Genomic DNA, 27972 nt, shown 5'->3' with positions numbered 1-27972 from the left:
GTACTATTTCGCTATCAGGATATTAACCACTTCAACGTCGAAAACTAGTATAGTTTAAGGTGGTTTGTCCTGCAAAGGATTTTCTCCTTCGGCAAAGGCCTTTGCCGGAACGGCGACTTCGTCGCCACGGAATTCAGTTGCCAAAGGATCTGAAAACCAGACAATACCAAATTGCGTTTGTTTACAAGTAGAGCGCCACTACGACAAAATATTGAAAGGTTTGAATCAAAAGCGCGGCCGAGCCCGGCAGTGGTAAACGGACTAAATTGCGGGGCTCGGCGCGCAATTGAGGTTGGCCGCGGCCGCGGCTCGGCCGCGGCTCGGCCCAGCCCGCCCGTAAATAGGGTCTAAGTTTATGCACTGTACGTACTCAAAAGTCCGTAAATCGACTTAGTCGTACACGCACAGAATTTCCACATAGTTTGTGTGACAGAAATACAAATGTGATCTGAATAATGTAGGCCCCCAAAAAAGTTCAACTAAGTATCTCATTATAACTTCAAGGTACTATATTACATTCTTTTCTTTGTCGATCACGGATGACCGACATCTGATGACCCAAGCGTATCACCTAACTCGTCTTCAGTGTGACGAGTTTCATATCTCGTTTTGTTTATTTTTTATACAAAAGTATAGGTATGCTACAGACATTACTGAATAAGATCATCGGTTGATGCAGAGGATATACAAAATTCAGAAGGTAGTTAAATTAAGCTCGAACGTAATTCATCAATAACAATTCACAACAAATGAATAGATAATTTGTGATTTTAAGAAGTACTTTTGAATGCAATGTATCGTAGTAAGAAAGAAAGGAATGGAAGGTTATGCCAGTAGAGAAGAAGATTCACGCACGTGGTTCAACATTTTTTAAAGGCGAAGGACTACCTTACATTCGCCAAAAGAAAAAAGACAGCAAAAATAGAAAGAAAAAAAAAAGGACCAGAGTTATCAGACAAACCTTTCTCAAAACGACTGGACAGAATTTCACTACGAAAAATAAGACAACACAAAAAGCAAATATTTAAGCAGTCGTTAAAGTCAGAGTACTACTGTAGTGAATGCATGCTTCAACCAATCTAACCTTGGAATATTTCGGTGCTATAAATTTGTTGTTGTAGTAACAAATATACATTCCTTTCAAGGCTCATGTGTTTGACTTTTATTTTCTGATAGTCAACATGAATGTGCCTTGGGTAGTTCTTAATCATAAACGATGAAAGTCAAGGTATCGAAATAGTTGACCCCTCCATACGGCCAGTGTGCCTAGAAGATATTAAGCAGCCGTGGCGTGGAAGAGAAAACAGCGTCTGTGTCTGTTTAGAAGTGTGTGAACATTATGACTACATGTTTTAAGCTGTGGGTATAAGCTGTGGGGATAAGATTATTGATTGATACAGGGGATATACAAGACTCAGAAATGGGTTGATACATGCTCGAAGTTCAAATAACAATTCACAGAGAATAAATAAATGACAAATTGTGATGTTGAGCTGATTTTTGAATAAAATGTAATAGCATCACATTTTACAAGGAGTGATGGGTCGTCCCAATAGAGGGGAACGTTCACGCATGACATTTAACGTGTTTGGAAGTAAATGGGATCTTACGTTTGCCGATAGAAAAAAAAAGGCAAGCAAGTAGAAAAAAAAGAGAATTTGACTCATCAGATAGACCTTTCTCGTATGAAGCAAATTGGACACTATATGTATAAAAGAGGTATTATAAACATCAGTACCACAATCACTAAAGTGAGTGTAATGAATGCATGCCTCCAATCGATCTGAGGTGGAAGTATTTCTCTGCTACATCAAACATTGCATTCATTTTTTCTTTCGTTATAAATTTCCTTGGGTGTAATAACGTAATAAGCAATGCATAGTACACCAGTAAAAATTCGTTTCGCGGGGATTGTCAAGAGTGTGGAATAGGGTCATCATTGATGACAAATAAGTTCAGATTTAAAACGACAAATAAGACTGTACATCCCTCACTCTGACCCAGTGTTCAGTATGTTCGGCTAACATGAGCCTGTACGTGAAAATCACAGCCGTGGTGTACAGGAAAAGTAAACTTCTGCTTATATTTTGCGTGAGAGCATGTGCACCTGGTACCAGTACTGAAGCTCGTTTTATTCTGTTTTAGTTTCTTCCCCGTTTTATTAATTGATATTCATTTTTTTATATAGCAAAAAGAAAAAAGGGTCATAAAAATCAAACATTCTCTGTACGATATGTTTATGGTTTGCGGTGAGACCGAAAAAAGAAAACCACTCATATTACTTCATAATAATATGACAGAAATTTAAAGTCATAATTATAAATTAAACTACAATACCGAAATGTGCAATATACCGAAGGTGTTTTTCCCTATTCATGTTATTATAATTTCAAACCGAGGGATTTAAAGTTTGGATAGAAAACACATTGGAAAAAGGCTTATAAAGAAAGTGCCAAAGCAATGTGAAACGCAAAAGAAACAACGTTTGCTATTTTTCCCCCTCAGTTTCACATTGATTATAATATGTAGCTGTAATTCATTTTACTTCTTATTTCTGAACCACTGGGGGTTCAGTCTTGGTAAGGTTTCCATGCTGTTGTTCCTTTCTCCCTCCACTGAAGGACGATGTTGACTCCTAGTAGTTTAATTCTGGTAGACATGATTATCTACATGAACTCCAAGGAATACCAGTGAAGACGTCTGCATAATTTGAGAACCACACATGTTAATGCATACAGTGTCAATGTTAATTTTTTTTCTTTGAAAATATCATAAGATTAGTTTTTGATTGATTGATAATTTGTTAACTGTCAGCCAATTTGTAACATAATGCATTTCCTTATTAAAACCCCCTGGAGAGAATCAATATTATCATGAGACAAAAATATACTTGTATCATCTGCAAATAGAATACATTGTAAAATATCAGAAACATTGGGTAAATCATTTATATACAAAAGAAATAAGATAGGCCCGAGGATCGACCCCTTGGGCACTCCACATCTTATGTTTTTGTAATGTCATACATGTATATTCTTATCAATGGACACAAACTGCTTACGATTGCTCAAATAATTTTTCAAAAGTTTCAAAGTGACTCCACGAAATCCATACAGACTTAGTTTAGCTAAAAGAATATTATGATCAAGCGTGTCAAATGCTTTACTGAGGTCTACAAATAAGCCAAGTAAAATTTTAATGCTATCTTTTGCACAGATCACGTTATGAATAAAATCAATCAAAGCAGAAGATGTGGAGTGCCCCGGTGTAAATCCATACTGATTTTTCTTAATGATATTGCACTTCGTAAGAAATTCAGCAACCATAGTGGAAATACATTTTTCAAAAACTTTGGAAAAACAGATGAAACTGATATTGGCCTTTAATTTGTCATTACATCAGAGGAACCACTCTTTCAAACTGGTACAACTCTGGCTATCTTCAACTTATCTGGAAAAATACCAGATTCCATACACTGTTCAAATGAGCTAACAAAAATTATCACCATCAACATTCGTAACATATTTGAAGGGGTCGGTGCAATATAGTGCTAACCCACACAATAGTCATTTTGAGATAATCGCTGTTGAATGTTCGGAAAGTCCATACATTGTACATTAATAAAACATGAATGCAAGCATTTTTTACCATCTTATTGGTTAACTTTAAATATGATATTTTCACGGAGGTTAGAGTGAAGGACAAGGATTATGAAAATGCATGTAACTCAATTTTGACAAAAGTGTGGGTTAGCACTATATTGCACCGACCCCTTCATTTTTTATACTGGTTTCAGACAGATAAGCACATGATGACCTTTGCACAGGATCTTGTGGATCAAAATTTCATTCACATTCTTGTGTCGAATTATTAGAATTTTATATATATATATATATATATATATATATATATATATATATATATGATTATATGCCTCATATAAATTGGACGCTTTGTTTTCCTGCACGGACGTAAAAGAGCGCCCAACTGTATCATAAAATTTACCATTGTTGACAAGAGTTGAAAACAAGTGCTGGATTAGCCATATTGAATAAAGAAAAAACACCGGTATCGACAAAAGTTCCATTTACATGTAGATCTAGACCTAGGCGACTGCAATTATGTGGGCAGTGGTGGGAATGTACAGACCTGGAAGAAGAGAAAGAGAAACGCATACATACAGACATAAAACACATACAAGAAACACACACATGAAACACAGACATGAAACACATACAAGACACGGGAAAAAACATGGACGAAGACAAGACGATATTAAGTTGGGCACACACGGCCAATAGCCAGCGTCTGCACTGCCAGGACAAAACAAGACATTAACAATGATAACAGCATTGATTTAACAACAGGCACCATTTAAGTGAGTGAGCTCCCTTGATATTCAAAAAATCTTAATTTCATACGAAAAATTTCCACATTCATAATTCCAACAATCGATATCAGTTCTTTAAAGTTTTGTGGGGGTCAGGAGAGAGAGGGAGAGAGACAAAGAGAGACGAAGAAATAGAGCTGTGATGTTTACTAAATGCACCTTATTTCTGATACTAACACTACATTACTCCCTCATTTCATACTAATCAATCAAATATAATGAATGCTCATTAAAATGCATGAATACACTTGATCTGCAGTCTCAAGCTGAAAAAGAAGAAATATAGAAAATACTCTCTTTAAAAAAAAATCGAGTGAAAGTATTCACCCTTGACGGAGTGAATACAAAAAAAGAGTGAATTTAGAGTGAAATTGGAGTGGATTTTAGGTGAAAATGTTCATTTTCACTTTTTTGGAGTGACATTTTCACTTTTTTGGAGTGACCTCAGGGATCACTCCAAAATCTTCGAGTGATCCCTGAGGTCACTCCAAAACGAGTGAAAATGAAAATTTTCACTCAAAATTCACTCCAATTTCACTCTAAATTCACTCTTTTTTGTATTCACTCCTTCAAGAGTGAATATTTTCACTCGATTTTTTTTTAGAGAGTACAGGAACTGCCTACTACTTCTCCTGCTTCCAAACCTACAGTATGTTATTTCATCGGTCATTCACAGTGAGCAGAGCATCCGATAAATGATCATTCAAAATCTTATTACACATAACTAAATCAATACTGAATTATGCGGTAAGAAATCAGTTTTCCAGTATTTGAGACATTACAGATTGGTAAAGAGTATTGAGACCTTGCAGCGAAACCAATCTGTGTCAGATATCTATACATTAAATAAACAATTGATGAAAAAATACAAAGTTTAGCAGTCCCCATACAATGTACGCCACAAGTTGATTATAATTATCAACCAGAAATAAAACGTAATTATTATGTCAATTATATTCATTTTTTCTTATCATTTTCGTTACATTAAATCTATCACACTAATATCGTTAAATACAATTACATTAATATTTGCCATTGAATGCTTATTGGCCTTTGTCAAACGATGAGTGTAATATCTTCACAATTTTAATGCGGAAAATTCCAATATAGATAACAATTCTGTATAATAATATATTTGTTCACTGGAAATGGTATTCTTGTTTGATATCTCTAAGATTTATCATGTTTGATTTATGTCAGTGTTGTGTGGGGCATATTATTTGTTGTACAGGTACGACCGGGCCCCATTTTTTTCTCTCAGTTTTCTTGAAAACACAATAACAACATAATATGTGAGTGTGTGCGTGTGTGTGGGGGGGGGGGGGGGGTCACAACTTTTTAAAATTATTTCTACCGATTGAAACCCATGCAGACTACCACACAATTACCCATTATAAAGAAAACGAACGGGACCAATAGTCTTTGTGATGGAGGTCTTTATAAATAGGACACACGCAGAGATGACATTACCATTCATGACCTCCTATAGAAATGGGTTATATTCACATAAGTAGTCATTTTCGTAGTCACAATCAAAGTCCTCTATACCATCATTTCTGAATTCAATGCAGTTCTGGAAACCATATTGATCATCCGGCTCGTCGGGAAACCAAAACGGATCAGATGGAGACACAGTGCCTCCAAAATGCGTCCAGGTGTAGTGTCCCTCGCTTTCTAGGTCGTTCAAACCCATCCACATATACAAATCCGAGGTCGAGTAAGCAGTGAGGAGAAACTCTTCCACCGTCTCCTGCTCGCCCTCCGCATCGAGGGCGGCCAGGTGGCCGCCGAGCTCGACGCACTTGTCACGCGCCTCGAACCAGGAAAGTAAAGAACCATCGCTGTACAGGTAACAGGAGTCGGCACCAGCTGGTTTAGCGGGCCAGTTCTTTGGGCATGTCCCTGTTAACAGTTTGGTTGAAGCTGCGCGGAAGCGAGAACCAGGGGGACACATGTACAAAATCATACATTTTGACTTGGATTTGCTGAAGAAGGTAAAAACTCGCTTACTATAAATGTCCAAATAGGAATACTGCGATTGCAAAAACTGAAAATGAAGATGCTAGCCGACGCTGATAGTAAAGAACACGCTACTCTTTTTTTTTTAATTGGCTGCAACCACAGTAATCATTTCGTTGTTTATAGGGAAAGACGCTGTCATCATATACAAAGTCTCCTATACTTCACTAAAAAGTTAGAAGATATTTCCTTCGACTGAAATATAAAGGATTGAAGAAAACTCATATAGGCTGGTTCTGTAGCAACAAAAGATCGAAAGGTTGTATGAGGATACCAATGATTACCTTGTAACAGTTGTAATGTGGGAGCCACCGTCTCGGAAGTATCTATACAACAACAACAACAAAAAACAAGAACAAACACAAACACAAACAAGCAGCTATATCTAATGTGAACAAACAAGCAGAAGAGTTAAAACAGACAAAGTAATAACATCGTTAATCTTCTTTTTTTAACATAAGATGTTGCTTTAATTGTCGTTGTTTAAGGAAACCGCGTAAAAATGTAAAATCTTACTAACTCATATTTCACATTGACTTTGACGAGACTTCCGACCTTCTGCAGCATATTAGTTGATCTCATTAATTTCATTGACTCAATATGGCACACAGGAACATTGCACTTACATAAAATGAGTTCGTTCTCTCTCTTGTCTGAAAAGAAAAGGGATAAACTTTCACTTACTAGAGAAGTAAAGGAACAGATGACAAACTTAATTTTAGTCTCTTTTCGACAAAATTCGTGGACTATATAGGGAAGACATAACAAGCCAATAATGGCTAGCTGTGCTTCACTGTTCTCAGTAAAAATGAAATAATTGTAATTCATACAGTATATCTAGACTTTGAACCTGACGTATAAAACCTATGGCAGTGATTTGACTCATAACGTTAAAAAAAAACAAAAAACAAAAAACAAAAAAGTCAAGCTTCAATATTTCATATGTTTTGTGCGTGTGCATATGTGTTTCTATTCTATCTGTGATTTCGGGTAACCTAATTTTACAAGGACTCCTTTTCTTGTACATATTTTGAACACCCATTTTTCGTTTTCTTGTCTCAAGTTAGTATGCTTTGCTGGTTTCTACGGCTGAGATGAAAATGATATGTATATCAACGAAAGGTATTCTTTCATGACACCGTAATTTCACCTTGTCCATTTACATGTACGTTGTAACAATTCTACGGATCGTAGGACTACTCACGTTCTTCACAAGTCATTCCGTAGAAAGGTTCGGTACAGTGACACACGAAAGACTCCAACGTTTCCTCACAGATCCCTCCATTGAGGCAGGGTGACGGCACACAGGCTTCAAAACATAGAACGTCATACCATGAAAGAAATGTATAGGGCCTACTAATGACATAAAACGAAGAGGGTTTTCACACCCCCCTTCGTGGGAGGGGAAGTGCGTGACTTCTCCCATCCCAATCTCTCCATCCCCCCCCCCTCCTTTCACATGCGCATGCCCTTCACAAAAATAATAAAGGGAAGGAACAGGTCTAGTAGTGGGAGGGGAATACGATATACAGTGTACGCCTATGTGTAGACATGGCACGTGCCAATGAGGGAGTCAGATCAGAGAGCGATCAGTAGAGAAACCCTCGAAGCCCTGAACGGCGCATCCGTGTTCTAGAAACTCGACCTTCGTTGCAGATACCACCTAGTCGAGTTGGACTACGATTCAAGACACATCATGGCCCGAATTCACGAAGGTGGTACAGTTTAAACCGTGGACAAAGACCATGGGGCGCCAAGTGTCGCCTTAAATGTTTCGATTTCGTCGACGAAATGACCATTTCGTTACAAAATAATCATTTGGTCGACGAAATGACTGATTTCATGACGAATTAATATTTCATACGACACTTGGAGCCGCATGGTCTTTGTCCATGGTTTAAACCATTAACAAGATTGTACCACCTTCGTGAATTCGGGCCCAGGCCTTTTTCGACGCACTTTGAAGAGATACATACAACTGGTTTTCACGTCATTTTACTTGTCTGACAGCTAGAAATCACCCCCTCCCCCCGGCGAATCCACAATTGTTCTGACCCACCCTGTTGTGTGGACATTGGCCGGGCATAGAGGGTTACGAGTAGATGGAGACAGACAGTTTGTGCATTTAAAGTCTCCTTTTTTATCTTAAATACAATGAGACTTTAATTAAGTTTAAGTGTCTCCTGACGTCCAAATTCATGTTGCCTTCTGCTGCTGTGAAAGGGTATAGAAATCACACATATTCTAGGGCTATTTCATAAAATTTACGTCACTTTTTTTTTGCACTTAATAAGCTCTACCTATGCCTATTAAACCAACTTTCGCGCCTTTCGTGATGTCATCAACAGTTAGATTAGCTGAAATAAGCATAACCATACGGGATGATGTAATAACTTCCATGAACAGTGCACAATCTCGCAACAGCAAGACAGATGCAGTACAACACCTGAAAACTTGTGGACGAATTTTAGTCATTGCCGTGCAGAACATGTTGCAAAATTGAAACCACAAGGAAGACTTTGAACGATTTTTGTAAAAATAAAAAAATGTACTTTTTATTGTGAGCTACTTGGTGCAGTTGGTCATGGAAGGGAGCATACCTGTATATGTATTGCTATACATATTCTAATTTCGGTCTTTCTTTTTCATTTGCTTTTAAAAGAATACATGCACGCACACACACACACACACACACACACACACACACAAGCCAACACACACACACGTAATGTATTATATGGTGTTGTCTAAAATTACCAGGACGTGTACAGTAAAGAATCGTCTTTTCCCTGGCGTTTTCCGGAATCATGGAATCATTGTAGTGGTCACGTGGGACGCACTTCACCACAAGCTGGACGTATTCATCGGTCTCTTCAGGGAAAATGGCCGGACAGGCACCGGCCATACCCGGATGTATGACTGGGCATGATGCGTCTCCTCCAGTGACAGCAGTGTCCACAGCCTCTGCAAAAGATCGTTAAACATGTTAAAGATGGACTCTAAAAGACGCCCCCAAAGAGGAAATCGGGAGAGGGTGCTAAACCCCACCCTACATTCACATTGAACTATCGTTACAAATAAAACAAAAACAAAAGAATGACGTCAAACAAATATGAATAAGAGTAAACTTACAAACCCCTTTTCGCGGACTCGTTTCGGCTTTTCTTGCCCTGGAGACGCCCCTAAATTTGGAGCACAACATCTAAATGCACCCCGCCTCCCCATCCCAGGACCTGGTGAACCACCTGTGTTTGCCATACCTATCGTTCAAACGAGGTATCTAATGAATGAATAGGGTAATGGCAGAGTCTGGCAAAAGCGTCGGTTTTTTTTTTGTGTGTGTGTGTGTGTGTGAAATAGATCTACCATCTAACCTCTTTTTAAAATTTCTCTCGACCCCAACAACCCTCCAAGGAGAAAGATTATAAAAGGGATTCCCTTTTTTTAAAAGAAAGATGTCAAAATGAAACGAACATCCCATCCTTTGACAATTCTTGGGCCGGATTTCGTCGTGCGAAAAGTGCCCCTTTGCTGAGGGTTTGGGGAACAAGCACGCTGAAGGGGGCGAACGGAACGACATACATTTTGTTACGTACCCGAGCTCGTGACCGCGGTGAGAACTAGACCACAGTAGATGACGATGGCCTGTCAACGAATAATACACAAGAATTGATGCAGATGATGAGCCATGCATTCTGAGGGTCAGAAACGGAATTTCTTCATTAAATCTATCCTTGAAACATCATGTCTTTGGAGAAGGAACAATGTGAGAAAGTACTATTACAAAAACAACTCGCTGTATGAATCATGATGCTATTTACTGGAGATGGATGGTCAGCAACGTTCAGAGGCCCCGAAAAACGCTTAAGAGTAGAGGAATATATATATATATATATATATATATATATATATATATATATATATATATATATATGTATATATGGCAAAGATTTATCATTGTACCAGTATACACTACACTGTCGAAGGCCCGAGGCAGGTTGAAAATTTTGTGAATAAAAACCTTCTTGTTGGATCTACAGATGGCTTATTTGAGACTCATTCTTCTAATATATTTATATATATATATATATATATATATATATATATATATATATATATATATATATATATATATATATATATATATATATATATATGTATATATATATATATATATATATATATATATATATACAATCTAATTACGGTTTGAGTTATTCCACTCCTCTCCCAAACTAACTTTATAATCAGACGAACGGAAGGATAGATGTTTCGTCGAGATCGAAGATCAATTATGAGTTCAGAGGAGCGAGGGAAGTGCATATGATGACGTCACCACCTAGCCCAAGATAATTGATTGAGGATGAATATCAAGGATTTTTTTTTCTTTTTTTTTTTTTGCATGAGAAGAACTAAATGACCACAAAATTCTTGCCTTATGTCTGAGTCTGATGGAACATTTGCAATTCTTGTGGTCGGACTTTATTCTTTTAAAGTAAGACAATTTGAGTGTGATGTGGAGTTTCACTGTATCAGTTTCAAAGTGCATTGGGAGAATCTAAACGAAAATGGGCTTTTCGTTTCTCCGAGTGACAAAAATAGAAGAAGAAGAAGAGGAAGAACTTATGAGAAGAAAAAGACATGTCGCTGAATTAGCATGCACTTGCATATTTATTACTGCTGTAATATTGACAACTTATGTTCATACTAATGATACTAATAACTTGGATTACATATACATGTTACTCCTCCGCCAGCCACACATCACACAAATTTAGCTAACGGTTGGCATTTTTGTATTAAAAATGTAGTAATGAATCAATCAGCAGATAGTTACGGGCCTACCCATATACTAGTTAACACTGTGTTCAAAGTGTTAATGCTGTAAGGAGTTCAAAAAACATCGGCTGAGAAACGAGAAGACTTCTGAAATAATACCGAACAAAAAAGATGGATAATATTAGTAATATTAAAAATGTACATAAAATACCATTTTCACTTTTCGCCTCTCATAATCTATACAACATATTTACAAAACCTGATTGTGGCATTTCTTTTTCGACAACACTCTCCTAGGACAAAAGTTTGAGTTGATTTAGGTGAAATGGCTACAAGGATGCAGGAACACCACTTGTTAGCATAATACTTATTATAACATCTTTTAATGGAGAAAGGACTCCTATACCTATACTGTGAGGAGTATGAATGTCACGATAACTAACGCAGGAAAATGACATAATGTACCTTTTTGAGGTTAAAGGCTGAACTCGATCCATGTTTTTAGAAATCAGTCTGGTTTTCTCCGGAGGCTCAAAGTCCTGACCTTGCTGTAAGTTTATAAAACATGTTTACAAAACATGATTGCGGTATATCCTATTCGATAACCCTTTCTTTTGAAACAAATGTTTGAGTTAATCTAATTTGGAAGGCTATAAGGTTGCAGGAAAGCCACTTGTCAGCATAAAAGGAGAAACAACTCCTAAGGATACTGCGATGAGTTCAAATGTCACGATAACTAAAGCAGGAAAATGACATAACGAACCTTTTTGAGGTTAAAGGCTGTGAGTCGATCCATGCTTTTTGAAATAAAGTCTGGTTTTCTCCGGAGGCTCAAAGTCCTGACTCCGCTATAAGAAAAAGTTTTCAAACAAAAGAACTTCCTTTGCTCTGACAAAGCGAAGGTATTTCGTCGGCAATGGTCGGCGGAATCTGTGAGGTGTGTACCTTTCTGCCTCTGAACACCTTTTTTAAATCTTATATCAAAACCACGCGCGCGCATCGAGATCGCGCTGATTTTACAACGGAAAACGATAGGCCGGATATTCATCATACCTCAAGGAGAAAAGAAACAACCACAGGCAAAACAGCAACAGTAACAACAAAAAGAATAGCGGGGCAATCAGAAAATTAATTTCACCATCACTCAGGAGTTCGTGTCGGCTTGGACTGGTGACGACGAAGTGTTTTCTTCATGGCACCGTGGATCCAGGAACGCGGCGTGATGGGTTCGCTGAATAAAGATATTCGTTAAGTGCATGGCTTTTAAATGATAAATCATCATACAACTGATTAGAGAGAAACTTTGCAATTATGAAATTGAGTTTAGCGCACTAATCACTGTTATCAGTAAAGAAAGGAGCAAAATTGCACAGGCGGGGGTAAAATGCGTAGAAATACGTGACAGTATAATCAATAGAATCACGCACAGACAGATAGGATAACAAATTAAAAAAAAAGAGAGAGAAAAAGATAAAAATGGATTTGTACTGTTGTCAGGTACTTCGTGTGTATCTGTTTTAGTAGCTAACTTCCCTCCCTCGTGAGTTTATTATTTTCTTCTGGCTGGCGTGTAATCAAAACTGACGATTGATATAGACGTTCCGTTTAAAAAAAGTGCCGCTCGATATCACTTTACACAAAGCAAAGTGGAAACTCAGAGAGAACTCTGAGAGCTCATGGAAAGCTTTTCCCGCTTTCAAGAGAGAGAGAGAAAAAAAAATGATAACGAAAGTCGATTATCACTCTGCTTCATCACAATCGCTCCCACTTTTAAATAAGGAGCAATCGCGCTGCATTCGACTCCATATATAACTTCAGATTTTTTTTTCTCCCTCATCTCAAAAGGTGAAATTGCACTTGTTCAAAAAATCAATTGATACTTCAAAGAATCACTTAATTTAAGGGGTGTCAGATGAGCCTTACACACACAAACATAAACACACACACACACACACAAACACACACACACACACATATATATATATATATATATATATATATATATATATCATGTAAAAGATGTAGCACTAAATCGTAATAATCATGATTATCATTGATTATCATGAGTTTTCTGTATTTGATGGGTTGAAATCTGAACATACGTTTTACAGGAGTTGAAAGCATTCTGGCACTACAGACGATGAGGACACAAACACACACAAACACACACACACCAACACACACACACACACACAGATACATACACACACCCTCACACACAAACACATACATACACACACCATGCAAGAAAAAAAGATGTAATGAATTTATGTTGAACTTCAGACAATAACTAAAATGAATTTCGAGTGTGCAACGAACGTCGATCACGCAGTGACAAAATCCAGTACAACCACATCAATTCTGATCTGCAGAGATACCGCCAAACGAAGCACGTACAACAATAATCACTGTCATCACACTCTGGGTTTTTCCATGTCCTTTTTAGTTTTTAATTCAAAAAATGTTTATTGCATCTCGGTAATATTCACAATAATATTATCACGATAGTATTTTCTCCTTCTATTACACAGCTCGTAGCAAGGCATCAAGGCACTCGACAGGGAGCTAACCTGGACAGAACGGACTTTAATAGTTGAACTAAAAAACCTCATAAAAAACTTGACCATCGACTTGTGGAGGAAACAAATCTACCTTCACCATGACAACGAGGACCTATTTGCCTCGTAATCCGAATACTAGTAAATTCATACAAGATCGCTTTTCTTTTTCATATTGCCGTGTGCAGATGCTACTATTGTCGCATATGCTATATATGTCGTAGGATGTGGTGTTATCGACATTTTTACTGATTCCAGCAATTTTCTCCTTTCCCTTGCAAAAAACAAAAAAACAAAAACACGATTTGATGACTGGTGGAAATTTAATTGCCTTGGAATTAGGAACAAAGAAAGAAAGAAAAGGCGGACTTAAATGTTATATGTGAAGAGGCTTTGGTCGTGCAAAGAGGAGGAGGAAGAGGAGGAGGAAGAGGAGGAGGAAGAGGAAGAGGAGGAGGAAGAGGAGGAGGAGTAGGAGTAGGAGGAGGACAAAGATGAGATGATGAACAATAAATGGGGAGGTGTAGGGCTGTCAAGGAGTGAGATGGTTGGATGTTAAGAAAGATTCTTTACTACCCGCGATTCAGGGGTGAAATGCAAGTGTAGAAGGTGGTACGATGTTAAATGGGAAGGAGGCGCCATCCTGGTTTCACATAAAAGCCTCCAATAATGATATCGAGAACATTGATAAAAATGAACATACTTTTAGAAAACAATCTAAAAGAAAACACTATCATCTCTTCCCCCTTTCAACCGAGGTAATCTAACAGGTTGGTGGAAACAAATTCAAGTAAATTGATGGAAATGGAGTGCTTGCGTACGGGCTGTAAGGTTGGCATAGATGGATGGATGGCGGAACTTAAAGGGGATTATAGTACAGCTGAAAGTTAATCTAAAAAGAAGGAGTAATTTTCTTCTTCTTTTTTTTTTAGCACAACATTGAGAATTTGACCTAAATCAGATGAAAAAATAAGGGAGTTATGACATTTCAAAGTTTTGCTGATTTTTCAGGAAACAGTTCTTGAACAGTCATTATGAATATGCAATTCCCTATACTTTTTAATCTGATTTTTAAATCAAATTTTCAATGTCATACTCGTAAGATTTTACTCTATTTTTTATCAGACTACCAAGGGAGGTGAGGCTACCTCCCTGTTACAACTGAACTGGAGTACCTTATAATTGGAATTCCTCTGTAAGTGCCAGCATGTCAGCAATAGTCTACAAGATAATAATGGCACAAAAGGGGAAGAGGCGGAGGTGCCGGATGGGTAGAAGAGAGGAGATTTCAAAGGGTGCTAAATGCACAAAGGGATTTTACAGCGGAAGGGGTTAGAAATTACATTAATTCTGGTGTACAAGTTGGGTGGAGAGTGCTATCACGTTTTTACACTGGGGAGACTATCAAGTCTATGGCTGAGAGAGAGGGGAAAATCTACATATTTCTCTTTCATGGAGATGCGGTGAATTTGATGGAGAAAGGAAGTGTGGAGGAGAACATCTTGATTAGGAAGCAACTTGCATCAAAACTGCACCACGTTAATTCCTAAGTCATCTATATGATCACAATCTATGTCATGATTTCACACTAAATTGACATCAACCTCAAAAAAAAAAAAAAAAAATAACATGACATACACCGTACTGGATTAGTCAAGTTTGTAAAGACAACATTTCACTGAAAATATAATATATTTTGCTCACACGTAAATTATGCCATAAAATTATCTGTGACCATAACCGTTACATGAATATAGCACATACTTTCATCCAACCTTCCATCTACTGGCTTGCATAATTTCCACATTTGCATAAATATGCATAATTTCCTCATTTGCATAAATATGAATACTTAGGCAGTACACAGACGGTTCTTTGCATGCACATTACATTCATTTCTGCTGTCTTAGAGTGTCTAAGTATAAATGAAACAGGCACATAAAACCAACTTAATGTACATCTAATGCTGTATATCATGTTCTATGGACCTCATCTGGGGATGAGGTCAATAACTTCCACCAGAGTGGAAAAAAAAAGGAAAATGGACATGATGAATACACATTACAATGGAACCTTGTTATTAAGAGGTCAGTTACACCAGGGCTCGACACTAACGGTGGCCCGGTGGCCCGGGGCCACCAAAAACACACGTCGGGCCACTAAATATGGTGGCCCGATCGGGCCACCAAAAAAGGTCGGATGTTTGCCTTTGGGCCACCAAAAATAAAAGATAGTGTGGAGCCCTGGTTACACAAAACTTTCATATAACAAGTTGACTTTACAGGTCCCAACTTCTTTGTATTTCTTTACATTTGTACCATGATATAGTTAGAAACCTGATAAAATGTCATTTTAAGGTCCTCATTTTTTTGTTTTCCCTGTGGTATAATCAGACACTGCAAAATGCTCAAAGCGAGGTAGGTTCCTAAACTAAAACCTGCATCACAAAAAGAATTATGCAAGGGTTGCCAATTTTAAAACCAGTGTATATACAGGCTATTAATTAAGTAGGACTCACCGTTTAGTGCCTTAAAAATTCAAAGCTGTAGAATTTGCACAAATGAAGAGAAATAAAAGGAGAGCAGTCATTTAGTATTCATTTAAATGAATTAAAATAGAGGAGTTTGAAAGTTACATCGCAGAAGATAAAGTGACAATCACAAAAGATCTGTGAACCTGTAAGAATAGGTCCACTTAAAGGTACTACATGTAGCCCACATTTGCAAACCCACGAAAATCAAAACTGCATAAAACAGGTCCAATATGACTTCAAGTACAAGTTATAACAGTAACATACCTCACCTGTCGCTCTATGTCTATACCATTCGATAAAAGAGAGAAAATCATCGTTTTAAAATCAATTTTCAAACCGGGTCAACCCGACCCAAAATCGAATTACGAGCGCGGGCTTAGCTACGTACATTGTACATGTAACACGTACGTGGACCGGAGCTAGCGAGCGTTATACGCATGCATACGGATTACGGTGCATTTTCATTTATTTTTATGAAAGTAATGGACTAATTGGAACGAAATTTTGCACAGGTGTTACTGCAATCATACCCAAACTCCATGCTAACTATGAGACCAATTGCTGCAGGTTTACAAATGTGGGCTAATACCTTTAAGAAGCGTCCCTGTGAAAAGAAAATGCTGAAGACACACTTTTCCATTGAAATTCTAATCTGACTGTCGAAAAAGAGCAAATTGACGTGATTCGCAGAGAGGCGTCAACATTGTATGATAAGCCCATTTCTCTCTCCTTTTGCTCTATAGTTAATCAACCATAAACTAGTAAGGGTTCATTAGATCACCTGAACATCTTAAACAGAGATAGCATTGGAGTCTTGTACTACGGTTAGTTTCCAATTCCACATAAGCCCATGCACAAAGACAATTTTTAATACCCCCAAAACAGATCATACTCCTTCCTATAAGTTTAGTACAATGATTGACTAGTAAGTCTTTTTATCATGATGATTTTTTTTTTTGCAATATCTCTGTAACTTTTATCATTATCATAACCAGTACTATCATCACCAATTTAATCACTATTATTAAAATCATCACACATTACTGTCACCATTAGTATTAGTATTGCAGTCATTATTTTGGAAGATGTGAACACTATCTTAAAAAGCTAAACAACATAAAGCAAGAAAAAAGAGAAGCTGACAAAATAACGAAGAGTGAACCACTTAGCAAATTGGCAACACCTTACCACACACCATGCTTTGGATTTTAAAGTTGCACTTCACTTAACTTTGATCACATCTGTGGCAGTGAGGTACGCACAACTCATTTTTAATACTGACTAACCTTATCATAATAATACGAATAATAATAGTAATAATAATAATATACGGCATCATTTCAGTTCACCTTAAACCACTAAACACAAATAAATAAGAGATAAATAGATAGGATTACCGCATACAAGGTGTAACAAAGATGTGATTTCCTCTATACGCTTTCTATACAAGGACAGTGCACATTTATACAGAGTGCAAAGAACATCAGTTTATAACATCTCATAATTCATATATTACATGCCCTTTCCACCTTACAGGCATATGGTTGAAGTTTACTGACCACCTGTACTGCATAAAGAAGGAAAAAAACAAACTATTACAGATATTGAATTAATGGTAACCATGGAAATGCATATTACTGCAACCCAATCATACACACACTCGCAGCTATCAACAGTGATATACTGGACTAAATGATTCATGATAGTATGATGTCGCATACACTCCATGCTGTAATATTTGCAAATGTGAGAGTATGGTATGAGCATAACTAACTAACAAGACACTTGATAGCTGACATCCCTCTATCCCTCTCTCTCTCTCTCTCTCTCTATTGTGACTAAAACCAGAAGTGCTGTCTTTAATACCAACATCTCTTTTCCACCTTCATGATATCATATCAAAATCTCTCCCTCGTCTACACCAAAGATGGATCAGAAGACATAATGGTAGAGCACCGTACATGCAGGTATACCATGTTGCTCTTCCATCATACTTCAAGAACGCAGACCACTGGGAACATTATAGCAATGACATGCATGTGCACCACAACAAACAGTGAGAAGATATGACTTTTTGCAGCCAAAGTGATGATACGTAAGGGAATGAGGGGATGGTTCACGCTTTGGTACACAGTCTAAACAAAATGATACAGGTTGGACAAAATAAGGGCCATTAGGTATCTTCTGGTCTACCTGGGATGAATACAAAATAATAATGATTATTGGTAGTGATTATGACCCACAGCACACCAAGCTTCTCTAACCTGCTGAAAAGCATCAGTCATCCCATGCCCTTAAAGGCTTCCTGTATGGCTCACATTCATATTATAATAATAATGCATAATTATTAACCATATAAACACACACACACACACACACACACAGACACGCAGTTATGACCGTTTACAAAATTCGTGTGGGCAAAGATATAATATATCGAGTGAGCAGGCGGGGGTATTTCAAAGATCATGTGTCCATTCTGCAACCCTAAAAATTTGATTCCGTTCATAAAAAGCTGGTATATTGTAGAAGTAGGTAATTTAGACCTTTCCTCAGAACAACAAAACTGGAAACTTCTTTATGACAGAATGCGAATTAATACTCTAGATTTCCTGTAAATTTATTCAGACTATGAACAAATTCCAGCAGTTCTTCTTGGTACATGGGGAAATATGTTCTTGAGTGGCATGCAGTTAGTTTTTCATTTTCTTTTCTCAAAATCTGATTTGTATGACCTCAAGACATCATAAACAATGTTGGGAGACATTATTCTCAAACCATGTATCAGATTTTGGGACGTTTGCGAAAGGGATACACGACCTTTAAAAAGATTGCATGTGACAACATGTGATCATTCTACCAAAGAATACAATTATAGTGCTAACAATACGAGACAATTCCATGTCATACTCTTGATACTGTATTATACACGGCAGACGTGGCTCCTGTGTTGCTAGGCAACATCAGGATGCGGGGCAAAATCCAAGATGTCTTCTTAACAGAAAACGTTGAATATAAACATGTACTCCGAGCAACACATCCCTGCAAATATATTTGTTAAGTAATGAGCCTTAAAATCATAATTATATAATGCCATTTCATATCTAAATCATTTTTCAAAAATATACAAACAGTACACTCTATCCTCTAATAAATTCATTCAAGCATAATTGATTTCAAAAATAAAGATTTTTTTTGCTATGTTTTTTTGTGTGTATCCATTTGATTTTGCATTTAACGGTATTAAGTAGGAATGCTGCATGACAAAGAATATCACTCATATCTGACAATATGAACACAGGCTGAGTTTGATCTAGCTAATAATGTTGCAACTCTTGTACACTTGAAAACTACAGATGCTACTGGTTTGAAAAAAACAATGCCTGGTAACATCAGGCCAGAGAAAAAATTCAAAACAGTCTAACCATTTGACATGCCACAGTATTAGGAAGTCCACTTTCTTCAGAAATCTGAAATAATTTTCTGAGTTTTTCCTTTTTTAAAATCCTTGCTATGACAGCATGGCATTCTTTGAAGAAGTATATAATTCTTTTTAGCCCCAGCTAAAAAGTTAGTCTAGCTACAAGACTTCTGTTTTCTCACTTGTTTTCCCCTCAAGATTCTCCTCCTGGACATCACCTTGCATTGCTTCATCAACACAGCAAATTTGTTTCATCAGCCACCTGATTTCCTGCAAAGTTCAAATGTCGGTGGAATCACAGTCACTTCAGTTCCATCTCACGAGGGAAGACGGGTGAGGGTCTGGGAATGAGACTATGACTGGATATGGCTGGGTCTGACTCTCGAGTGATATTTGTATTTTACATCACTTCATGGGCTCTCCATGCCTTACATCAGCCACTCCCAGGACATTTTCAATGAGTGAGACACCAATACCACACAGGTTTCACAGCTGTGACACTTTTCTACACCCTCACTTCAATTTTGTAGAGGTAACTGTATTGTTATGTCAAGATGACTCTTTGACATAAAAGTATACATAGGTCCATTTGTGTCCCAATGACCAAATCATTAGATATAATGCTTGAGCTTGAATTGCATGAAGCACAACCTACCATGAGTAAGTATGTATTTGCTGTGAAGCTCTGAAATGAAATCAATCATTCAAGGAGTTCAGGGTGGGATTGCCTTTCTACACCAAAGATGTGCAAAAAGCTACATCTGTTCACCCCATCCAAACTGTTCATCTCAGCACTAATGCATCATCAAGGCTGATAAGCTTGCTGATCTGATCAGATCACTGTATTCTTCCACAAACCCATCAACCAATCCTACCCCCCCCCCCATCACCATCACCACTACCAGCAAGATCCCCAACCCTACTTTTAGCATCATCATACTTTAGAGGACCTCAAAGATTCTGTGTGCCTCCTGTATGATACCACTTTTATTTTTTTTACAAGGCTTGAAATGCATCCGATACCCAGAGAGAAGTGAAGCAGGGGTCACCCTGTTCTGTACACTTGTGACCCTGTTTTCTGAGATAGTCTATGACCACGATAAATGCCATTCAATCAACTGGCTTTCTTCTTTTTTTATTCACAAAAGAGATAGCAAAAGCTCATGGATTTGCCTAGGTTGAATGCCTGCAAGTTTTAAGCTTTCATATTCTTCCCAACAACATTACAATGTTACACCCTATAAACCATTCAATATCTTAGAATTTGGTCCATAACTTTTATAGAAATCAACAGAGATATACAAATACAGCTGCAATCAATAAATCTGGGAGGAAGAAGATGAAGAGGAGGAGAGAACATTCCTTTTCCCTCTGCCACACTTCTGATTTTCCACATCCCTGGGTTTACGAAACCCTTGGGTTACCACACCCCTGGGTTACCACACCCCTGGGTTATCACACCCCTGGGTTACTACACCCCTGGGTTACCACACCCCTGGGTTACCACACCCCTGGGTTACCACGCCCATGGGTTATCACACCCCTGGGTTACCACACCCCTTGGTTACGATGCCCCTGGGCTATCACACCCCTGGGTTACTACACCCCTGGGTTACCACACCCCTGGGTTATCACACCCCTGGGTTACTACACCCCTGGGTTATCACACCCATGGGTTACCACAACCCTGGGTTACTGCAACCCTGGGTTACCACACCCCTGGGTTACCACACCCTTGGGTTACCACATCCCTGGGTTACCACACCCTTGGGTTACCACACCCCTGGGTTACCACACCCCTGGGTTACTACACCCCTGGGTTACCACACCCCTGGGTTTCCAGAACAGTTAGACAGCAGGCTAAAGCATCGGCTAACAGTTGGCATAGCAAGCAGCTAGCATTCTAAGTTTTACCCCTGCCTCCTTTATGCTGCTATTTTTTTTTCTCATTTTCTCAAAAGGTACGAGACACTGTTCCTTTTTCTTTCTAACTTTTCAAATGCAGGAAAGTATCCTTTAGTTTTAAAGCAGATGTATTTCATGACATAAGTGGTAAAGTGGAAAAAAGTGGAAGTTGCTAGATACAAAATCATTTTGTTACATTTTTTTAAAAATCCTACATGGATATCTCAACCACTTTGCTGCTTTCACTTCATATGAAATGTAGATATGTATGAGAATTCAAAAAGAAATCAAAGTATCTCATTCCATTTGCAATACATAGGTCACATTTCAAGGTATATTATTAACCAACTCCATCCATTGCATGCATTTGGTGGCATGCATGTCTTGCAGACTCTGATCCATGGCATCGAAGGGGTGGCCCTGGCATTCAAAGGGTTAAATTCCTTCCAATCACTTGTGGCACAACCAGGCTCCATTCTAGATCCAATGCCTCTTGAAAGCAATCCGGCGACGATCATGAAGGAAGCAATGCCTTTCCTGCTCCCTGCAACAGTTCAAAAAAATCATCCAGTACAAAGATAAAGTTTGAGAGTACTCCCTCTATTGTTCAGCAGTGGACAGTGCTGCTGGAGATAAGTCTATACTTCCTACACTGTAGTTTGTCTGCTATGATTACTGAGATCCTCCAAACTGGACTCTTCCGTGACTGGTCTGTAGACGCCGTTGGGGATCACGCCATTGGTCTTGGTCATGCCCTGAGCGTAGCGCGCCGCGACCGCCGCCGAGCCCCGCGGCGGCTGGGGCGGCGGCTTGTAGGTGAAGAGCGCCCCCGTGAAGAAGACCAGCGAGCCCGCCTTGATGCAGAGAGCCAGGATGAGCATGGAGCGGCTGAAGGTGGCGTTGTTGTACAGCCAGCAGGTGCCCGGGCCGCTGCACGATTGCTCCCACAACAGACACGCCTTGTCGATCACAGCACCAAACACGACCGGGCCGGGAACCGTACCTGAGTAGGCCAAGGGAAAGAAGAATATGGTTGCGTGATTATGCACATACAGCAGCCATCCTCTATTGGGATTTCAAAAAGGGAACCCAACTTAATAGAACGTAGGCATACAATGCTGTGGTAATGGTGGAAAGGCATGTAACTTTTACCATTTGATACCACTGAGATTTCAGTTGAAGGGGAGATTTACTATTTTTATTGTCAGATATTTGCTGAATGTGGAATATTTCCATAAAAATGTCTATTAGTTGTTGATGGCAACGATCCTTCATTGGCAACACAACTGGCAACTGGCAGCAGACTTAACAAACAGTTTTACAACTGTATATAATACTAGAAATGTCGCTTTGGCGACTGGTATGCCTCCGCCATAATGCATGATTTTCCCAATAGGTCTAGATAGTACATGTGGACACTGTGTGATTACATTTTCACAAAATTGGCAAAATATTGGAATGACAAGTTTGTCACAAATGTGAATGTTCACCTTCCTTGACGTAGGTTTAATTGGATGAATAGGAGAGCATGTATCTAGGGATTTGAGGACTTTAACTTGACTTTGAACCATTCATACATTTAGGCATTGGGTAATTTTCAAGGTACAGGTGTGGAGAAAAAGTGCAATTTCTGAATTGAATAGTAAATTGTTACCATTTTCATCTGGCCCTTGACCCTAAAATTCATGAGATAATTACTTTCAGGTAGAACATGCATAATATGTACTAAGTTTCAAGGTAACTTGAGCCACTTCCGAGATATGGAGGAAAAAGTTAGTTCAGCACTTCCAATTGATCTTTGACCTTTTGACCTTTGAGGCAAAAAGAGAAAAAAAAAACTTCCCAGAGAATTTCTATTAGGTTACACACGCATACACCAAGTGTAAAAAAATAACCCTGCTGGCATTGCATAAATATGAAGGTAATAGTAAAATTTTGAAGTCTTGCACGTGACCTTTGACCCCTGACCCTTTGACCCCATGAACCCTACATTCTCTAGATAATCACTTCCAGTCAGTACATGTATATGTTCCATGAAGATACCTTGAACAATTTTCCAAGGTACAGAGAAAAAAAGAAGTTTTAATATTTCTACTTGACCTTTTGACCTTTGACCTTTGACCTCATGACCCAAACTTTCACCAGAGAATCTTAATTGGGTAATACATGTATACACTAAGTTCCAAGAAAATATCTTCAGGCGTTCAATAGATACACGTATGGTGGAAATAGTGAAATTTTATGTATTTGACCCTGACCTTTTGACCTTTGACCTTTGACCTCATGACCCAAACTTTCACCAGAGAATCTTAATTGGGTAATACATGTATACACTAAGTTTCAAGAAAATATCTTAAGGCATTCAATAGATATGGTGGAAATAGTGAAATTTTATGTATTTGACCTTGACCTTTTGACCTTTGACCTTGAGCATGTGCATCCAAAAGTTGATAGGCACAACTTCACCCCCTAATACGCATACATGCCAAGTTTCATTAGAATACCTCAACAGGTTTCGATAGTTACCTTGTCCACAAAATTCATTACGGACGGACGGAAGGACGGACGGACGGACGGACGGACGGACGGACGGAAGGACGGACGGACGGACGGACGGACGGACGGACGGACAACCCGAAAACATAATGCCTCCGGCACCACTTCGTGGCGGAGGCATAAAAACACATTCTCAACCACTCTTTCACCGCAAAAAAAAAAAAAAAAGTCAACTTTAATAGGCCCTTCTTTCTAATGCTGACAATTGGGTCTGACTTTATTTGATGAAATGTTTTCCGTATGAACAAAAATAAATTTTCAAAAAAAAAAAAAAGAAGATCACTGAAAGTCAAAACATAAACAAATTTACATATGTCCATGACTTTTCCAGGCCTGGGAAGATATTTTCAAAATTCCGTTTGACTTTTTCAAGTTTGCCATGACCGTGGGGACCCCTGAAGGGTACAGTAAAGGGGCGGAGAAGGGGGAAGGGGAAGGGAAGGTAGTAAAGAAGAGGGAAGATGACCAATTAGAGAAGAGGGAATAATATCTGTAAGGGGTTAGACCAGGTGACCACATACAATCGGAATCCTGGGACAGGAAATTGGTTGTGTCAAGTGCATAAAGCTGCATTTCCCAAAGTCACTCGCGATGGGCAAAATTGCAGATGACGCATGGAAAGCAGCAAAAGTATAGATTCCGTAAAAGAGGGGGGAAAAAAAGAAGCAACAGCATTGCTCTGACTCTGTAGGGGCGATGGTGAAGGTGGGTGAGAAAGATTGAAGGTTACACAGAGTCTAAGTCTGCAGGAATCATATCATCATGTCTTTCTAATGCCATGAAAATTGATGATTGAACAAAAAGCAATTATGATGGGTAAACAAGTATATAAAAATAATAATGAACCCATTTTCACTAACTTTTGCCTTCCTGATATGATAAGATTATGTGCAACATCATCCAAATTAAATGCTGAATCATTGTCATCAGTCAAGTACTCGGAGGGCCCCAGTGCTGTAGTCTTTGAAATGTTTTCATACTTTTCTTGTTCTCAGCTTTAAAATAAAATTGCAATCAAGGTGGTGGCAGTTAGAGCACCACTCTGAAGTAAGACCCTCATCATGTCTATCACAAAGAAGTAGAGACAGACGCATAGAACATAGCAAAGCAATTTTGGGAGTGTAGGCAGTATATCATGTCCCTTTGATTAGGAGACAACTTCTCCAAGAGAGAACTGGATTCTAATCCAGCCATTGAATATAAATTCAACCTCGCCTATCTGAAGTCGACCTTGCACAAGTTAAAACATTGGCTATCTAAAGCAAAAAAAACAAACAAACAAACAAACAAACAAACAAAAAATGAAAAAGTATATAAAAATGGCAGGGCCCTCTGGTAGAGCAGTGGCAACACTGAAGAGGCTACCCTGGGTAAATAAGACCTTATTATTATATTATTATTATTATAAAAAAAAAAATTCTCCTCTGATGGATAGAGACATGTGTTGATTCTCTTGAGCATGTTATTGTCGAAATCTAGGTACATTAAGTCAAAGAGAAAATCCTTTCTCTGGTCCCTTTGAATTTGACCAAGGCAAAGTTGACTGTACCTCCAAAGAGAAAGATTACATATTCAGCCTGTATTGGGGGGGGGGGGGGGGGGTGGGAGGACAAATACTTACCGAGTGCTCTGTAGAGTAACGACTGAAGGCCGAGGGCAAATGACCTTTGTGAGTGAGGAACACACCTGGAACAGAAAGTGAAACAAAAAATGGCATTGGTGACAATTTGAATTCACTAGTGGATAATTGAAGAACTGTTCAACTCCATATTCTAGGTGCATTCACATTAAGAATTACATGTACACATACTTTCGATGGTATTCAATACCACAGTAAATTCTTGTCACTATTCATATCGGCAAAATATACCACGATCATCTGTAGCATTTCAGCTGGCATCATTATCATTCATAAAGTACCGTGGTAATTCTGGCCCAAAATCACACCTCTCCAAGTTAAGCACAGCATATCAACCTGTTGAAGACTAGTTCCTAGTATGCTCGGGCAGGTGTCAATGGGAAATGCATAATATAGCAAAATCAGCCCGTCCTCAACGGGTTAAGTGTTTTACAGGTCACATGAGTAATACACTGCAGTGCAGTGGGTGGTTTTTCAGGACAAGATTGACAATAAAAGCTCGCATGTGTAATTCATATGAAGTAAATCAAATTACCACAATGAATACCACAAGGTGATATTGTATTGCTGTATATCTCTTGTATGTCTATCATGTTTATGTATCTATTTTATATGTGTGCTTTGTATATGTATAATGTATCGATGTAATCGGGTATGCATGCAAATAAAACAAATTTCCAGAAATGGACAATAAAATTGAATTGAATTGAATTGAACTGAATTGAATTTTTATCCATCTTGCAATTTAATGATGATTTTTCACTTCAGTCAAACGGCCCACATTCACTTTAATCTTGACTTCCTGTCCTTATCAAATCTGTTCCGAAATCAAAATCATTAATTACTCATGTGGATGTTGAATAGTGACAAATAAAGTTTGATTAGACACAAATTGGAGTGACTCTGATTAAAAGGAGTTGCAATATTCACACTCTTTCATCTTGAAAAGTCAACTGCCGGCCTTGCGAACCCAAAAGCTCCCAGCACTGGCATCGAAATCACCATGGCAACACGATGCAAAATCAATACAAAGTGACAAAACAGGTGGTCGCAGCAAAACAACACGATCTCTGGGAAATCAACTTGGCAAAAACATTGGAATTGGCGCAACATAATAGATGAGATGATCGAAAGAAAACATTTTAACATTACTGCAAAAACAAGACACAGTGGAGGCAGATTTCTGCCAGATTGTCAAGCTGCGTTAATGTCGCCATTTGTTGCCACTGAACCATGCAAACTTCCAATAAATTCACTTGCTTCTTCAATCATATCTCTGGAGGACTTGCCTGACATGAGAAAATTCTTCACCTGGTAAACTTTCAGACACTGTTCCGGCAAATCATTGCTTGAGACGTGAAACTCGAAACCATGTAGCCAATCCAAACAAGGTCAAGTTGGGGGCGCACTCTTTTCTTTTTACCATTGAGAAGGCCGACGACACTTGTGGCTTTCCAACCCACTACCTGCCAAGGGAAGGAAGTAATCATGGTATTCTGAAAGCTATCTCAGGGATGCTCCACACCTTCGTATGACAAGACATCCTAAATCTTTTGCACGTAGCTCACGTACTGCCACCCAAGTAAAGGTATGCATCATACACAGCAAGCTAGGAGCCCGAACTGGAGAAACTGCCGGACATATAATGTTATGCTTTTAGTAGAGACAATATGTAGATGGTTGTGTAGATACAGTGTAGATAGATAGATAGATAGATAGATAGATAGATAGATAGATAGGTAGATAGATAGGTAGATAGATAGATAGATACGTAGGTAGATGGATAGGTAGGAAGATAGATAGATAGATAGACAGACACATACATACGTAGATTAAAATAGATGGATAGATAAATAGTTGGATAAATGAATGAATGCAAAGATAGACAGATAGATAGATAGATATAGAAAGATAGACACATGTATATACATACATGCACTATACTACAGTGTATATGCACACATACAATGTACATACATGCATGCATACATACATACATGCAAAAGATGCTACCAGAGGGGGTTTTTTGTGTTGCTGTTGTTGTTCTTTTACATTTATCAAACTTTGAAATGTTGTTATGTCTTGATTCTGCTTTGATCAATTCTTTTTAGCATGAAACCTAGCATACATTATCACGCCAGTAGAGCTGGAATTAAGTTGAGTAATCCTGGC

At 38.4% G+C, this 27972-nt stretch overlaps 1 protein-coding gene across 1 annotated transcript in view; it reads right to left on the bottom strand.

Moving 5' to 3' along the window:
* Positions 1-21849: 21849 nt before the first annotated feature.
* The window catches only part of LOC140240314 (solute carrier organic anion transporter family member 4A1-like), a 69948-nt gene continuing 63825 nt past the window's right edge, over positions 21850-27972 (bottom strand). The window contains exons 9-10 of the mRNA XM_072320097.1: positions 25783-25847; positions 21850-22608 (exon numbers count right to left, since the gene is read on the bottom strand). Of these exons, the coding sequence (XP_072176198.1) occupies positions 22253-22608; positions 25783-25847 (421 nt within the window). The 3' untranslated portion in view covers positions 21850-22252. The remainder of the gene's footprint in view (positions 22609-25782; positions 25848-27972) is intronic.

This window comes from Diadema setosum, chromosome 16 (assembly GCF_964275005.1).
Source record: "Diadema setosum chromosome 16, eeDiaSeto1, whole genome shotgun sequence".
Classification (NCBI taxonomy): Eukaryota; Metazoa; Echinodermata; class Echinoidea; order Diadematoida; family Diadematidae; genus Diadema; species Diadema setosum.
Note: the sequence above shows the minus strand (reverse complement) of the source record. Positions and strands in the feature narration are given on the sequence as shown.